The following is a 17,031-nucleotide window of genomic DNA, read 5'->3' on the forward strand; positions in this document are numbered from 1 at the left end:
GCTGATTATGTGGGTAGCGCCCAAGAAAAATTTGTCAAAATGCTCCGTCAATGGTAAACAGTGTATTCTCCTGTTGGTGTTGACTCTTGTTTTGAGTTATTTGGTGGATTAGATGATTGAACTCTCTATCAGTAACAAGGAACAAACAAGACATATTGATTAATTTAATACACCGTCAGGAGCCTCAGTAGCGGTGGAAGATCCATACGCAGCCACAACAGCCTGGCACCTCCTCCTCATGCTGGTCACCAACCTGGTCACACGTTGCTGTGGGATGGCATTCCATTCCTCAACCAGGATTGGTTGCAGGTCAGCCAGCGTGGTTGTGTTGGTCACTCTAACACGTACAGCACGCCCAAGCTGATCCCACAAGTGTTGAATTGGGTTGAGGTGTGGACTCTTGGCAGGCCGTTCCATTCTCTCTACTCCCACATTGTGGAGGTAGTCTGTGATAACCCTGGCTCCTGACGGTGTATTAAATGAATAAAGTGTAAAATATATGTCTTGTTTGTTCCTTGTTACTGATAGAGAGTTCAATCATCCAATCCACCAAACAACTCAAAACAAGAGTCAATACCAACAGGAGAATACACTGTTTACCATTGACAGAGCATTTTGGCAAATGTTTCTTGGGCGCTACCCACATACACACACCAACACACACACACACACACACACACACACACACACACACATATATGTATATGTGATGACCTCTCTATGTATTCTCTATATTATTTTCTAGAAGCTTTTTCTCTACTTTTGCCCTTTTTGTAGAGGCATACTTTGTCCCCAAAAAGTAACAGTGTTATCTAGCTCTGCTCTGATTGGCTCAGTCTGGGAGTAGATTGACTCTCAATTATCAATAATAAGATCACAAATACTACCTGAGTGATGATAGTAATTATCTCTGCCCTTCTCTGCCATGTTTACTTGATAATGCCTGAAGAAGATCTCTTAAATGGAAATGTTTCTCTATTAGAGCAGCGTGTGTGGATCTTTAGTCTGACTCCATCCTTCAGTCGGTTTTTTGATCTAGTGCCGGTAAAAAAGTGTGTGCTCTACCCTCTTCTTACAGGGTTAGAACCACACACATCATGTGGACAATTTCACACATACGCACGCACGCACGCACGCACGCACGCACGCACGCACGCACGCACGCACGCACTCTGAGAATTACAACTCCATCTACTCCATGTCTCCCTGGTGACAAAATTCTTCTCTTGTTGAGCCCCTTCAGCTGAACTAATCTGCTTTGCTTTCCTTTGACCTTTATGTCTGCCAAACGCTCTGTGTACACTCACACTGGCACGGCTCTTTGACAATGTGACACGTTACTTCTCTTTTAGCCGGGCACGTAGTGTCTCAGCGCCGCTTATCAGCCAGCGAGCAGCGGCTGACAGATTGGTTACTATGTAAGTCCATGAACTTTGCAGAGGAGAGATGGAAAGCTATTTGGAGGCAGGTAAGAGAGGAATGATTCAGTCCCGCTGAAAAGGTGACTCGGGGGACGGGCACGCACGATATGCCTTCATACTATAATGACTCACATACCAGAGGAGGTAAACACACATAGAGAACATACCTCACAGCGGTAACACTGCACGTGGAAGTCGCGGTCCAGGGCCACAATACGGACGGTCTCCTCCTGGCCCGGTGCTGGCATTATAGGCTCGGAACACACACAGCAGCGTGGAGCGAACTTCCTGTGAAACAGAACCCAGAATAAATTAGCTCAGAACAAATGTTGTGACATAATAACAAGTTCAGTGATCTATCCTCATTCACTATTTTGCATAGTTATGCTTTTTGAGGCTGTATATACACAAGTAGGGATAGAACTAACAATGATATTCATTATCAGTTAATATACTTCTTTCTTTCTTGATTAAGGGGACAGTGTGTAGGATTTGGCGTCATCTAGTGGTGTTGTTGTAGATTGCAATCAACTGAATACCCCTGCGCTCACTCCTCTCTTTCCAAGACTGCAGTAACGTGAGCTGTCAAGTGTTAAACCGTTGTAACGCCGTTCGCCTCGCTCAGAGGTCATCTGTACCATAATAAGCGTGTCGGAGAACTATTGTGGCCTTCAGGTAACGCAAAAATCAGGGCTGTCAAAGTCACCGCGATAATAACGCTTTAACGCAAAAATTGTTTTGACGGCACTAATACTTTAACGCATTAAAGCGACTTGCAATTTCTAGGTTGGAGCAGGCTCAGTTTTAACGCTAGAGTGAAGATACTGGTATCATATGAAACTATAGAGAACATAAGGAATCCACTTGTACCAACCATGTCATGCTAGCTTGTAAACTGCGTTAAATAACGCAACCAAGTTGCACTAAATTTTGGCGAGGAAAAACTGGTATGGCCATTTTGAAAGGGGTCCCTTGACCTCTGACCTCCAGATCAGTGAATGTAAATGGGTATGGGTACCCACGAGTCTCCCCTTTACAGACATGCCCACTTTATGATAATCACATGCAGTTTGGGGCAAGTCATAGTCAAGTCAGCACACTGACACACTGACAGCTGTTGTTGCCCGTTGGGCTGCAGTTTGCCATTTTATGATGTGAGCATATTGTTTTATGCTAAATGCAGTACCTGTGAGGGTTTCTGGACAATATCTGTCAGTGTTTTGTGTTGTTAATTGATTTGCATAAAGCAGCAAATTTCCTCACTCCCATGTTGAAAGGAGTATTAAACACTTGACAAATCTCCCTTTAAGGTACATTGCGAACAAATAAAAAAATGTGCGATTAATTTGCGATGAATTGCGATTAACTATGAACAATCATGGAATTAATTGCAATTAAATATTTTAATCGTTTGACATCCCTAATAAAAACATGAAAGACTCCCTTCAGAGCCAGTGTTTGGTTTGCCCGTTCTGGGCTACCGTAGAAACATGGCGGAGCAACATGGCGGATTCCTTGAGGAGGATCCGCTCCCTATGTAGATATGAAGGGCTCATTCTAAGATAACGAAAACACAATTCTTAGTTTCAGATGATTATACACTAATGAAAACATAGTTATGAATATTATATTCCATCCTCCAAAATGCTACACACTGTTCCTTTAAATGGTAATTGTTTTGGTTCATAAAATGGTAAAATATTCCCACCAAGCTGACGTGTTCAAATCGATTGACTTGTCTGGCCAACATTGCAAAACTCAAAAATATTTAATAAAAATAAAAAAATAAATAAAAAAGTAGGAAAAAACATCAAATCCTTATGATGAAGGAGCTGGAATATGAGAAAGTGTGTCATCATTTTTGCTTGATAAATGACTAAAATAATGAATCAACTATCAAAATAGTTTCCAAATCATTTTCTGTCAGTTCACTAGTCCAGCATTCCCTAACCTGTTTGAACCCTTAGATCTACTTGCTATCCATCATCATATGAACCAACAGTTCAACCATCCGTCTAAAAAGGTGAAATCATCCAGTAATTAACAAGAAAAACATCAAAATAGAATTACAGCTTTGTCGGACAAATAGTTATTGTAATAATTAATAAAAATAAAATTCTGCTTTGCTCTCCTGTTAATCACCTAATGACCCCTCAGATTTATCTTGTGACCCCTTGTGGGGGCCCCAACACCAAGTTCGGAAAGCACTGGACTAATTGATCCATTGACAAATTGTTTGAAATCTTCACACTATAAATAAAATTAGCATGTATTATAAAAAACAATACTGCTTTCACATTATCCTCACCTTCATTTCTCCAGCTTTGTTGTCCTTGTCCCTAGCTGTTATTTCTATTGCTGTGTAAGTACACTTAGAGAGATGCATAAATCCAGAGTCAAATTCCTTGTATGTATGGACTTGGCGAATAAAAACTGATTCTGATTCTGAAACAATTATTCAAACAAAGGAAAAGGCACAGCTTGTGAAATATTTTGTATAAACAGAGTATTTGAGGGAAAGCTAAACATAGTAGGACATTAATATAAATACCAGAACTGACTTTCACAGTAACATGCCTTCAGCGAGAAGAGGTCTATCTAACAGTAAAGTCAATGAGGATCTGAAAAGCATGCTGAGATTTCAGGTCCTGTCAGGTGACTGGAGGCCGGTGGACACTTCTATTTCTGTCACTGACTGAATGCCTGGGAATCAGGAAGTGAAGGGGGTGTGTGGCTTTGGGGAAGCACAGCCATACAGTATTAGCCAGAGAAAAAGCTCAGGCCCGGGCGTGACTATTCCTCGACACAAATGGCTGCGCTGTTCAGGTCACACTTGTCATGTGGAATTAAACAACGGCCCAGTGCAGCGACTCCACAGAGCAAAAGCTGTGCACTTGCACCGAGAGCTAACTGTTTACTTCTGTTTCCCTTCTGGTCACTGAATAAGGGAACATTTCTGGTAAGGTGGCGGTTATGCAATCGCTGGAGTGTGACACAATGACAGGAATTTACTATTAAATTCATGTGTGCAGCTGCATCTCATAAGGTCATTGGGCTTGTGACATTGCCCACAAGATTTCCCGAAAAGGAAGAACTAAGATCTCAGATTTAGGTTTAAATACACTGTAGCTGAATTTGTCAGGTCAGTAAAGGATATTAAAGCAGCATTAGTTGAGTTTGAACCACTTGGGGGCAGTGGGACAAGCTGTAAACACAACACTGACATAGAACCTGGCTCAAGTGTTAGCAAACCTATTTACACATCCAGCAGACATGGAACAACATTAGCATTCAGTTATGTTTCTAGCCTCCTGTAAGTCAAACATTCACCCCCTTTTTAACTCTGGCTTGGTGTCAACCAGCTCCTGACAAAAGTGTGAGTGTTTTACACTCTTCACCAGCTAGCTGCTAGCTTTGTTTGTCTGACATTTTTGTGCTGCGCAGGAAGCGTACAGTGGGTTTGATCCCCGAAAACAGCTGCCTACTGGAAACGAGGTTGATGAGAGCCTATAGAGTGAACCAAAACAGTTAAGCTGCGGGCCATACGACCAAACCAACGAGCTGAGAGATGCTCAAATATTCTGTAGAGTTGAGGGGAACAGCTGAATCAAGTGATAATTATCTGTGAGTTACTACGAATGACGGCTTTCACATTAAACTTAGTCATCTGAGTCATTGTTAATATGAATTAAATACATTAATTAAAATGTATTTGTTTTAATTTAAAATTTAAATAATTATTAATATTTGCAGCTTTAAATGAATGTTGGACATATGGTATGCTAGTTTCCCGTCATAATGGTAGTTAGATGAGAGGATTGTGTTTAGCTTAGCTTAGCAAAAATACTAGAATTAGGGTAAAACTGTTAGCCAGGATAAACAATATCAAGGCATTTCTTGGATTGGATCAAACAGCAAGTAGCTTGCTAGCTAACAACTTATGATATATAGGCTACAGTAAATAATACAATACTAAAGCTATTTTAAAGGTAGAGTTGGTGGTGTTCTTGGGGGAGTGGCTTTGGAGGCAGGTCTTGGTGACTTTCTCGCTAGTGAGCTAGCAAGCTAGTGCTGCTAGCTACTTTCATTGGAAAAGAGTTGTCAACCCAGACACCTGGCTGGTTTTTAGGTTGGCTGCTTATTCAAATCTAGTGTACTCTTGCTAGTGTCTCAGCATTACCAACTCTACCTTTAAGGCTTTGAAAATGGAAAAGGAAACTGGACATATATCACTCCTGGTTAATGTCATCAAATATTCACTCTCTTTTAGCTCTGTTTTTGGTCTCCACCAAAACCTGAGGGAAATATCTGGCTCTTTAGCTGCTAAATGCTCCACTAGCTACTTGCTATCTTTGCCTGTCTACAATTTGATGCTGGGCATGTAGCATACAGTACAGAGTTTTTTTTCGCTGAAAACTGCTGCCTGCCGCATCTGGAAAGGAGAATGAAACAGTAAAGTTGTATAATATAAAACCAAAACAATAAGCTGAATAACATTATTAAAGATGCAGTGTGTAGGATTTGGCTGCATCTAGCGGTGAGGTTGTAGATTGCAACCAACTGAAACTACTCCTGTGTGCCAAGCGTGTAGGAGAACTATTTCATCTGATCTAATCAGCTTGAACACATCTTGGAAATCATCAACAGTCATAAAAACAGTTTTCTACAACATTTTGGAATATTAAGCGCCTATTTGGCAGCCATTTTGGAAAATGGCATATATAAACCTACATCTGTGCCAAATTTGTTGCTTTTATCGCAAAATGCACAATTGTTATGCTTAACCGCCCTGCTATATGGTGGCTGATGCAAGAACGCAAATATCCCTATCTAGAGCCAGCATTTGGTTTGTCCGTTCTGGGCTACTGTAGAAACATGGGGGCTGACTTTGTGAAGAGGACCCGCTCCGTATGTAGATATAAACGGCTCAATTTTAAGCTAATGAAAACACGATTCTTATTTTAGGTGATAAGGGTGTTACACACTGGCGTTGTGCGATTCTTTCACACAGAACGTAAATAATATGTGGCGAAAAAGTGAAACAACAACATGGAGGCTCAGTAGTCTGAACCGAGACGGCAAACTTTATTACTCCTTTCAACCTAGACAAAGGCAGCGCAGACAAGATCCACTCGTTCAGTCCTTACCTTTCACAATAAAAGCCCTACACATATAATATTCGCGGAGGAGTATTTCACTTTTGCGTGTCGTTTATTCGCCATGACCCCGGTGCGTAATGGCCTTTATACACAAAAAAACAAACTTATAATAATATAATTATATTCCATTTCTGCCGATAGATCGCCCTGAATGCGACACGCTGGCCCTTTAAGAACTGCAGGGAATGCCAGAGTTTGGTGGTAACTCTGTCACTATGAGCATGCATTACATAAAGTCATTTCATCCACTGATACAAAAATATTTATTTATGACCATTGAAATCCTCAACTACATACTTGTGAAAGTCCTCGATGCAGTGGATGTGGTTGGAAGCGTCCACGGTGAAGGGGATGCCGTCCAGGCTGCGGTGGCACACCACGCAGGTGAAGCAGTGAGGGTGGTAGGCTTTCCCGGTAGCCCGCAGGATGCGCTCCATGATGGGCTTACTGCAGATGGTGCAGGTCTCAAGGGTGTTCTGCAGACACAAACACACAGACACCCACATGATTACATAACCAACCTGATGATGAATATAGTGGATCTGATGATTCATTTCCAAAGGCCCTTTGAGCTCTTGTTTACAACTAGTACTTGTCTGCTAACGGATTTTAACCAGCATGACAAATTTAGAAAAGTTTCTCTGCAATTCCTCCAGTTTTGTGGTTTTTTAGCTTCCTGTTGCCAGCGGTGCATTCCAGGTAGCTCGGCTCCCATTCGTTCCCGTGCAACAAATAAATCCACGCTCAGGACCTTTAGCTCGGCTGTCCTCAAATGCCTCTGAAGCTGAAGGAATCTGATTAGACACAAACACGAACACGGTCATTTTTCAGCCGCCCTCACCCACACTTCATCCTCCCATATGCAAGAGTGTGAGCAGTAAACATTTCCACTTTTTGATGACTGCAGGTTTTCTGCAGCCAGGCGACTGGGCAAGCGGCCCGCGGGGGGACGTGGCGGCCGCCCGCCTCTGACTTATCTGTGGCATCTCTCTTCTTAATATCTGCCGGGAGACGCCATTTGTTATTTCAATATTTCATAAATAACGACCGCCTCTCTAAACAGCAATGCAATTACTAGGGGTGGATATATCATGTGAGGGTGATCAATGTGCAGCCTGTGTGAGAGCTGATGGGCCCCGCTGTCGCTGCTTCTCGCTCAGGCATTTCCTGGATCTCAGAGTCTCTCTGCCCCCCCCCATCCACATCTTTCTGCGCTTGGCTGGGCTAAAGAGTGCACGGTTCAGCTGTTCCAATTGGCTCCCACTGTAGTAGCAAGCTGCCTCAGTGTTTCCAAACAAAGCTCGGGGTGTGTAGCAACACTGCGCTGCGTCATCGGCTGCCTCCCAGACGCACCGCTGGGCTCTGCCGTTTAAAATGACACTTCTGTGACCGCTCGGCCGAGGTAAACTCCCAGCCGTCCCCTGTCCAGCTGCGGAGCACGTGCAGTGACATTTATAGCCCATACGCTAATGAGCAAAGCAGCTTTTACAGGATGAGGTTCATTGAAGCTATATAAAAATGGCCCTGACATGATTCCGTGTGACTTTTACTCCCAACAAATCATGTGTCATAGGAGGGTGAGAGGGCAATAGATGAGAGCAGTAGGGCAAGCCGTTTTAACATTTAACAGCTAGAAAGGATATTCATTAGAGATATCTGCAACGTCATTTGGACGAAACTGGAGTTTAGGATAGTCAAAATATAATTACGGATATCTTGAATTGGAGTTTTGACTAGGTGAAATGACGTTGCAGATATCTGTAATTATGTCAGCAGCAACGGCAGGTGGGAGGCGGAAGCTATTCAAACATACGATGGCGCTGCACTGCAGCCGTATGGGTTTATAAAGTGTGTCTGGAGACAATAAATCTACAATAGGCTGTAAATTTCTAGCACAACTCTCTAGTGAACAAAGCTCTCGTTGGCCACAGACTCCTGATGATGAGCTCTTTTTCTATTTCATGTCATTTTCGAACTTTCTGATCCACGGCGGTCCTCGACCACTCGTCTCACAGCCTAGAGACCGATGTTCTGTGTCCAGCTCGGAGGACTAAAGGCTGGTTGTGATTAAAATGAGCTTGTAGCTCGTTATCTACCTCACTACGGTTAGAAAGAGCCCTCGATTGTGTTTTAACTATGTTTCGCTTATGAGTTATTGATCCGGGAAGTATGTTGATATCTTTCCAACTTTACCGAACTATCCAAGTTAGTGAAAGCTTCTGCTGTTCAGATGCTTTGTTGGGCCGATATCCAATGAGAAGCCTTGCATGAGCAACGTCATTCACAACTCTTCTAACTAGTCATAATGATTGAGATATCTGGAACTGTTATTTAGGATAGTCAAAACTGAATTACAGATATCTCTGACTGTCGTTTGACTAGTCAGAACGACGTTAGAGATATCTGGAATAAGAATTCTGAATTGTGGATATCTCTAATGTTAGATAGTCAAGCTTAGCTATTAAATGTTAAAACGGCTTGCCAAAGGAGCAGCCGATCGAGGCTGTGAAAAGGTGCTTTGAAAAATGTCCGTTTCTTCAAAGCACTCCTGGAGAGGCATTATTTCATGAAAAGCAATGTGTGCCGACAAGCTCCGCACTCTTATTTGTCTTTTTTCCCCTCCCTCCAAGACGGTAATAGAAATAAACATTATTCCCAGGGCAACATTTGTGTATAAACAATGTCCATATTGCAATCCTGCTCGATCCTGGAAGTGGAATGAAGCCTTTAATGAGCTTGCTGCACCGAGCCCTTGAGGTTTGCCTCACGCACGCACTCACAGGCAGGGAGAGGTAGAGAGAGAGAGGTAGAGAGGTAGAGAGAGAGAGAGAGAGAGAGAGAGAGAGAGAGAGAGAGAGAGAGAGAGAGAGAGAGAGAGAGAGAGCATATCTGCAACCTGAGAATGTGAGGAAGATACCGGGGCCAAACAGCACTAAACCATCCTCGACTCTTCCTCGTCTGTCTGCGTTCCCGCTCACTTATTCTCATCTGCCCTTCATGTGGGAATACCTTGCCCTTGTTTAGCTTAACTAGAGCATATGATTTCACAGCACACAGTTCCTCCGGGCCATTGTAATGAGTACAGTACTCAAAAGGCGAAATTTCTCTCTTTCTCTCCGACGGTAAGATTCTATGACCTCAATTCATTCATTCTGCTCAGCCTGTGTTGTTTTTTATCCACTCCTTTTATTTGGTGTTAGGTAACATTTAGCAGGCCTGCTACACACACGCCAATCTGATGTCAAAACAGAAAATGTACTTTTGGTCTGTGTTTGGTTTCAACCTCCACAGATGGTTTAGGAAATCACTTCATGCCCTCTCTGTGAGACATCCAGGTCCTCTGCAGTTTGCCACTAGAGGGCTGTATACGTCTGCAGATGTCCGGGTTCTGCTTCCCCTGACTAAATGTGATGTATTCAAGCATACGTATTCTTTTTTTTCCCCCTCTCTCCCTCATACATTTCTCTAAGTGTTTGCCCAGAAGGCTAAACAAATGTCTAGGCAGATGAGGTAAAGTGAATTTAGGTCAGACAGCCTCTTGCTGAACTGAGGGGTGAGCACAGTGCGTTAAAGTCAATTGTGGCCCCTGTATTCCTTCATTGTGAGCCGTTAGCTTTTGCTAAAAAGTGATATTATGGTCTCGCACCAAAACACGCCGAAGCCTGTGCAGGCTTCCCACTATTTGGCAAAGGGCTCCCAAACAACGTATGACATAGCTGTCTGCTGGAATGAAGAGTGTGATGGCAAACAAAGCGTCTAACAGGGAGTTAAGAGGTCCCGTGTGCTCCTCTCTGAACATGACAGAGAGGCAGAGACACACAGAGTCAAACTACTCACATCATTAAGTGTCATTGCTAGTCTTTTATTTAAAAAATGTCAATGGAGTGGGATCATTTGACTAATATGTGTCACTTTATTGGATTAAATGACACGGTTTTCAGACTTAGATGTATTTAAAACAGTAAAGCACAACAAAATTAGATACTAGTAAAAACATATTCCAGAAAAACAACTATTCTCTACTTGTTTTACACACAGACACATTACTGGACTAAATGACGGGATGAGAATTAGGGCTACAACTTTTCGTTTCATTTGCAAATAAATATCTCAGTTAATTGATTAGTCTCAGAGCCAGGGCTCCACACTAACTCTTTACATTGGTTGCACTGGTGCGCCTAACTTTTTCATTTAGGTGCACCAGCACATCCTTTAGGTACACCCAAAAACTTTCCCCGCGCCTTTTGGTGCCGTTTTGTCAGTTCCCATTGGCCTACACTAGGGATGTCACCATACCAGAAATGTAGTAGTCGATACCAATACCAGTGAAATTCCACGATTCTCGATACCAATTGAATACCACTTTAAAAAACAAAAGTAAAACAGTAAATCACATATAATTCAACATCCACTCCTTGATTACTGTTTGCATACTGGTTTTTGTTAGGAAGTTAAACAGGTCATAATTCCCTCTCTGTTATAAATGTTATATTGCTGTGAAAACATCTCCTTCAAACAACTGGATTTATTCAAGTTTCTCAACAAAAATTACATTTTGCAAGATTACACTTGAACACATCAAGATAACGTTAGAATTTACCTTTGCTCAATACTTATTTTTACTGACTTGCCTGAATGCATCATAATGAAACTCAATGCAACCTTCGTTAACGTTAGCCGTTAGCTCCGCAGGACTGTGCTGCTTACTGGCTGCTAACATTTAACGTAAACTAGCTTTTTCGTCCTGTCGATTTCAACACAGATTTGTTATTTGCAATTATCCAGGGAATTAGGCATTATCAGGGAAAAACTGGGGTGCATACGCTGGATGAGTCAATAGCGAGTTTATTGAGTCTTAGATATTAGACAGCATTAGTATCGAGCCCCCTGAACCTTTTTGGTAGGTTAAACAGGTCATAATTCTGTCTCTAGTATCTATTTTAGATTTCTGTGAAAACATCTCCTTCAAACAACTGGATTTATTCAGGTTTCTCACCAAAAACGACATTTTTGATTACATTTGAACACATCATGATAATACACATTGTTACTGAATAGAGCCTGAGCGCACCATAATGTAAATGAATGGCACCTCCCGTTAACTAGCCCTCCTGGTGATTTCAACACAGACTTGTTGTTCACAATGTAGCATTATCGATAGTGAGTTTATTGCGTCCCAAACAGTCTACCTACGGTACTGTCAGGTATCCACAAGTTTACATATTACGTTGTTATCAGAGTAGCGTAATGTGTGTGTAGCGAGTGAGTGGTCAAGTGATAGAGAAAGAGAGATGCGCTCAGAGCAGATCAGCTGTTTGGCGATCATCGGAGCAGAGAAGAATTAGCGGTAAAGTTGCCTCGGGTTATTAAATGTACAGTGTTACAAACACAGGCACACACGCACTCAGACTTTTTACTCTCCCCACTTGTGAAATGATTCCGGCTCCTTGTTCAGGGTTAGACTGGGGACCGGGAAGACAGAGCGGTACTTCGCAGGTGATGTTAGTCTGGACTGGGCCGTTCAGTGCCGAAGACAGGTGTAACGGGCACCGAAGCATTTTTCGTGACGTGAAAAAAATCACTTGTTCTATTCATTTTTAATTACTGGTATGTTTTAAGATTGTGATGTTTCTCGAGGAGGAGTACAGGGCAGACAGACCTGCTAAATGCCAGGTGCACTGACAGATTGTTGGTCGTATATGCCTCCAACATGGTTGTACTCTGGAGGCCTGCTAAGAGCCCATGGTGCCGTCTTCAAATTATATTCAGTTTCCTATAATGTGCTGTAAGACAAGAGAATCGGCAAATACTCACATTTTAGACGCAGGAACCATCAAAATTTGGGCATTTTTTGCTTGAGAATAGACGATTAACTGCTTATCAAAATACTTGTCAACTCCTATCATTCATGATATTTAAATGATATTAAAACTATTTAACTACATATTATAAATCAATATTTGCATCACTAATTCACACACTCAGGAGCCAAGGATTCATCCCAAATTCAAATAATTCAGTCTGTGGTTTGTGCACAGCTACAGGTAAAACAAAGCTGGAACAAAGACATGTTTTCCATGTTTGCAGATGAAACAGTAAACAGTTGGAAATGTGCTGTGGCATGTTGCTAAGTTTATGCTGTTCCCTATCTCCTCCGACCGTACCAACACATTTTACACCTATCTGTTCTTTTTTTCACATGGCCCAGTCGAGCTGACAGGAGGCGGGCTGGAGTTCAGTGAGACCGCACGCGATTTATGACCTTGCACGCTGAACTCAGAGTGGGCCAAATTTACAGATGATCTGATTCAGAGTGTGCGTCCAGACTCTCACAGAATGTGCTGGTCAGTGCCAGGCCATGCTGTGTGAATTAACTACACTCTGCTGAAGGTGGCTCGGTGATATCTAACGAGAGCTTGCTGGAAAGAAAGGCCTGAGCGCGGCTGTTTGCTTTCATCTGCTGTGAATAAGAGACACTGACTTGGTCATGAACTATGAGTCAATTCACTGACCCTCCTACTTCCTGAGGGAAGGTGTCTGCTGACTTAATGAACCTCGACAAGCAGCCTCACTCCCTTTTGTTTCTTTAAGTAACTACTAAGAGTTTTATGAAACAGTCTCAATTTAATACTGATGCCTCTATATGACTTACATAAGCAAACGGGACCATCAGAGAGAAGATTGGCTATTTCTGTGTAGTTATTCTTAATGCGTGTCACTGGGTCAGATTCCGCGCAAAATCAGACGAGACTATTTACAGGACGCAGACCGGAAGAACCTATGTTTACATTTTCAGTGAGTAATACGTTAGCCATTTAAAAGGAAGCAGAAGGAGATTTTTTTAATTTTTGCTGTTTAGGGCTGTCAATCAATTAAAATATTGAATCGCTATTAATCGCATGATTGTCCATAGTTATCACAAACTAATCACACATTTTCATCTGTTTAAAATGAACCTTAAAGGGAGATTTGTCAAGTATTTGATACTCTTGTCAACATGGGAGTGGACAAATATACTGCTTTATGCAACTGTATGTTTATATTTATTATTGGAAATCAATTAACAACACAAAACAATGACAGATATTGTCCAGAAACCCTCACAGGTACTGCATTTAGCATAAAACAATATGCTCCTATCATAACATGGCAAACTGCAGCCCAACAGGCAACAACAGCTGTCAGTGTGTCAGTGTGCTGACTTGACTATGACTTGCCCCAAACTGCATGTGATTATCATAAAGTGGGCATGTCTGTAAAGGGGAGACTTGTGGGTACCCATAGAATCCATTTACATTCACTGATCTGGAGGTCAGAGGTCAAGGGACCCTTTGAAAATGACCATGCCAGTTTTTCCATGCCAGAATTTAGCTTACCTTTGGAGCGTTATATAGCCTCCTTGACGATAAGATACTGTGACATGGCTCCAAGGTTCCAATGGATTTCTTAGGTTTTCTAGTTTCATATGATACCAGCATCTTCACTCTAGCTTTAAAACTGAGCGCGCTACAACCTAAAAAAGTTGCGTTAATGCAATATTATCGTGTTAACTGTGACAGCCCTTCCGTTGCATTTTGTGGTTATGTCTGATACAGGATCAGCAAAGAGAAAAAGAAAAGAATTGACCTAAGAACAATAAAAAAAGCTAAAACGGACAGAGCACGGGCAAAAAAATGAGTCAACCTTGGTCGGTCATTCAACAGATGGAGAGAATTGTGGGATTTGAAAGGATTCAAAACCAATTCTGAATTGGCCCTCTTCCTCCTAGACTGATATGTAATATGTCTATTTTATTTAAGAAATACATTGCAAGACTTGGTTTTACATCAATATAATGAATTTACTAGGGATGTAAGAAAATATTGATACACTTGCGTATCGTGATATCATGTTTTGTGATACTGTATCGATTCTCAAAAAAAATATTGATTTGGGGACGTGGAACGTCTCCTGTCTGTGGGGGAAGGAGCCGGAGCTTGTGCGGGAGGTGGAGCGCTATCAGTTAGATCTGGTAGGGCTTACCTCTACGCACAGCCTCGGTTCTCCATAGTTCTGCTGGGAGACTTCAACGCGCACGTGGGCAACGATGGAGGCACCTGGAGAGACGTGATTGGGGGGAACGGCCTCCCTGATCTAAACCCGAGTGATCGTTTGTTATTGGACTTCTGTGCTAGTCATGGACTGTCCATAACGAACACCATGTTCGAACATAAGGATGCTCATAAGTGTACATGGTACCAGAGCATCCTAGGCCGAAGGTCGATGATCGATTTTGTGATCGTATCGTCTGATCTGAGGCCGCATGTTTTGGACACTCGGGTGAAGAGAGGGGCGGAGCTGTCAACTGATCACCATCTGGTGGTGAGTTGGGTCAGAGGTTGGGGGAAGACTCTGGACAGACCTGGTAAGCCCAAACGCGTAGTGCAGTTGAACTGGGAACGTCTGGAGGAGGCCACAGTCCGAATGATCTTCAACTCACACCTGCGGAACTTTTCTTGCATCCCTGTGGAGGTTTGGGGCATTGAACCCGAGTGGGCGATGTTGAAAGCTTCCAATGCTGAAGCTGCGGCGGTGAGCTGTGGTCTGAAGGTCGTGGGTGCCTCAAGGGGCGGCAACCCTCGAACACCATGGAGGACACCGGTGATCAGGGAAGCTGTCCGACTGAAGATGGAGGCCTCCCGGGATATGTTATCTCAGAGGACTTCGGAGGCAGTTGCAAGGTACCGACAGGCCCGAAGGGCAGCAGCCACTGCCATGAAGGAGGCAAAGCAGCGGGTGTGGGAGGAGTTAAAACAGCCATGGAGAAGGACTTTCGGTCGGCACCAAGGTGCTTCTGGAAAACCGTCCGGCACCTCAGGAGGGGGAAAAGAGGGACCATCCAAGCTGTGTACAGTAAGGATGGGACACTGTTGACCTCAACTGAGGAAGTAATCGGGCGGTGGAAGGACGGACCAGCTCTTTACTCTCACAAGGATCCTAGAGGGGCCCTAGGAGTATGCCTATCCAGTCTACATGTGTTTTGTGGACTTGGAGTAGGCGTATGACCGGGTCCCCTGGGAGATACTGTGGGGGATACTGCGGGAGTATGGGGTGAGGGGGTCACTTCTCAGGGCCATCCAATCTCTGTACGCCCAAAGCGAGAGCTGTGTTCGGGTTCTCGGCAGTAAGTCAGACTCGTTTCCGGTGGGGGTTGGCCTCCGCCAGGGCTGCTTTTTGTCACCAATCCTGTTCGTGATATTCACGGACAGGATATCGAGGCGTAGTCAGGGGGAGGAGGTTTTTGCAGATGATGTGGTCCTGTTGGCATCATCGGTCTGCGACCTCAAGGACTCACTGGATCGGTTCACAGCCAAGTGTGAAGCGGCTGGGATGAGAACCAGCACCTCTAAATCTGAGGCCATGGTTCTCAGCAGGAAACCGATGGATTGCCTACTCCGGGTAAGGAATGAGTCATTACCCCAAGTGAAGGATTTCAAGTACCTCGGGGTCTTGTTCGCGTGTGAGGGGACTGTGGAACGTGAGATTGGCCGGAGAATCGGAGCAGCGGGGGGGCGTTATTGCATTCGCTTTACTGCACCGTTGTGAAGAAAAGAGAGCTGAACCGGAAGGCAAAACTCTCGATCTACCGGTCAATCTTCGTTCCTACTCTCACCTATGGTCAAGAGGGCTGGGTCATTGCGTTGAAAGTAGCGGGCGCCTCCCTAGGGAGGTGTTCCAGGCACGACCAGCTGGGAGGAGACCACGGGGAAGACCCTGGACTAGGTGGAGAGATTATATCTCCACACTGGCCTGGGAACGCCTCGGGATCCTCCAGTCAGAGCTGGTTAATGTGGCCCGGGAAAGGGAAGTTTGGGGTCCCCTGCTTGAGCTGTTGCCCCCGCGACCCGACCCCGGATAAGCGGTTGAAGATGAGTGAGTGATTAAAAAGTAGTTGCAGAAAACAAAACAAATGCACATAGGTGCACATAGGAAATTGATTGCATTCGATTTAAAGGTGTCCGTTATTTTGTCCATGCTATAAAAACGCTAAACATTCCATCTTTTAAAGCGACACATGCTGCTCGCTGATCGTCAAGAGGACCCCACTTAACCTTCTTTAGATGCCTGAAATACACCAGAGATGTCTGACCAGCGTCCATGTATTTATTTACAAAACCATCCCCATTTAATGCACCACTCCCTTATGACTCTGCATACTACAGCTGAATTACTCCACATCATACTATGAATACAATGGTCAGGACTAGAAAGCTCTCAACAGTCTTCAGTTTACAGTATATTTGTGTGGCTCTCATATGGTATTATCTGAAGTGCTTTCACGAGGAAGCAGCTGAGTTACCTCGCTCACAGCTGACTTGGCACCACCTTCAGTTCATTCAAATTTAAAACGCAGATTTGGCCAAACTGCCCGTATGTCAGTGTTTACAGACACTGATGCTGCTGTGTGAATC

The 17,031-nt window shown here is 43.5% G+C and overlaps 1 protein-coding gene across 8 annotated transcripts in view; it reads right to left on the reverse strand.

The window, feature by feature from the left end:
• Nucleotides 1-17,031, reverse strand: part of LOC119488874 (LIM domain containing preferred translocation partner in lipoma) — a 234,748-nt gene that overhangs the window by 7,028 nt on the left and 210,689 nt on the right. For all 8 annotated transcript variants that reach the window (XM_037770845.1, XM_037770844.1, XM_037770850.1 and 5 more), the window contains 2 exons: nucleotides 6,878-7,056; nucleotides 1,589-1,709 (listed from right to left, as the gene is read on the reverse strand). In XM_037770845.1, the coding sequence (XP_037626773.1) occupies nucleotides 1,589-1,709; nucleotides 6,878-7,056 (300 nt within the window). The remainder of the gene's footprint in view (nucleotides 1-1,588; nucleotides 1,710-6,877; nucleotides 7,057-17,031) is intronic.

The sequence above is a fragment of the Sebastes umbrosus genome, chromosome 5 (assembly GCF_015220745.1).
Source record: "Sebastes umbrosus isolate fSebUmb1 chromosome 5, fSebUmb1.pri, whole genome shotgun sequence".
Classification (NCBI taxonomy): domain Eukaryota; kingdom Metazoa; phylum Chordata; class Actinopteri; order Perciformes; family Sebastidae; genus Sebastes; species Sebastes umbrosus.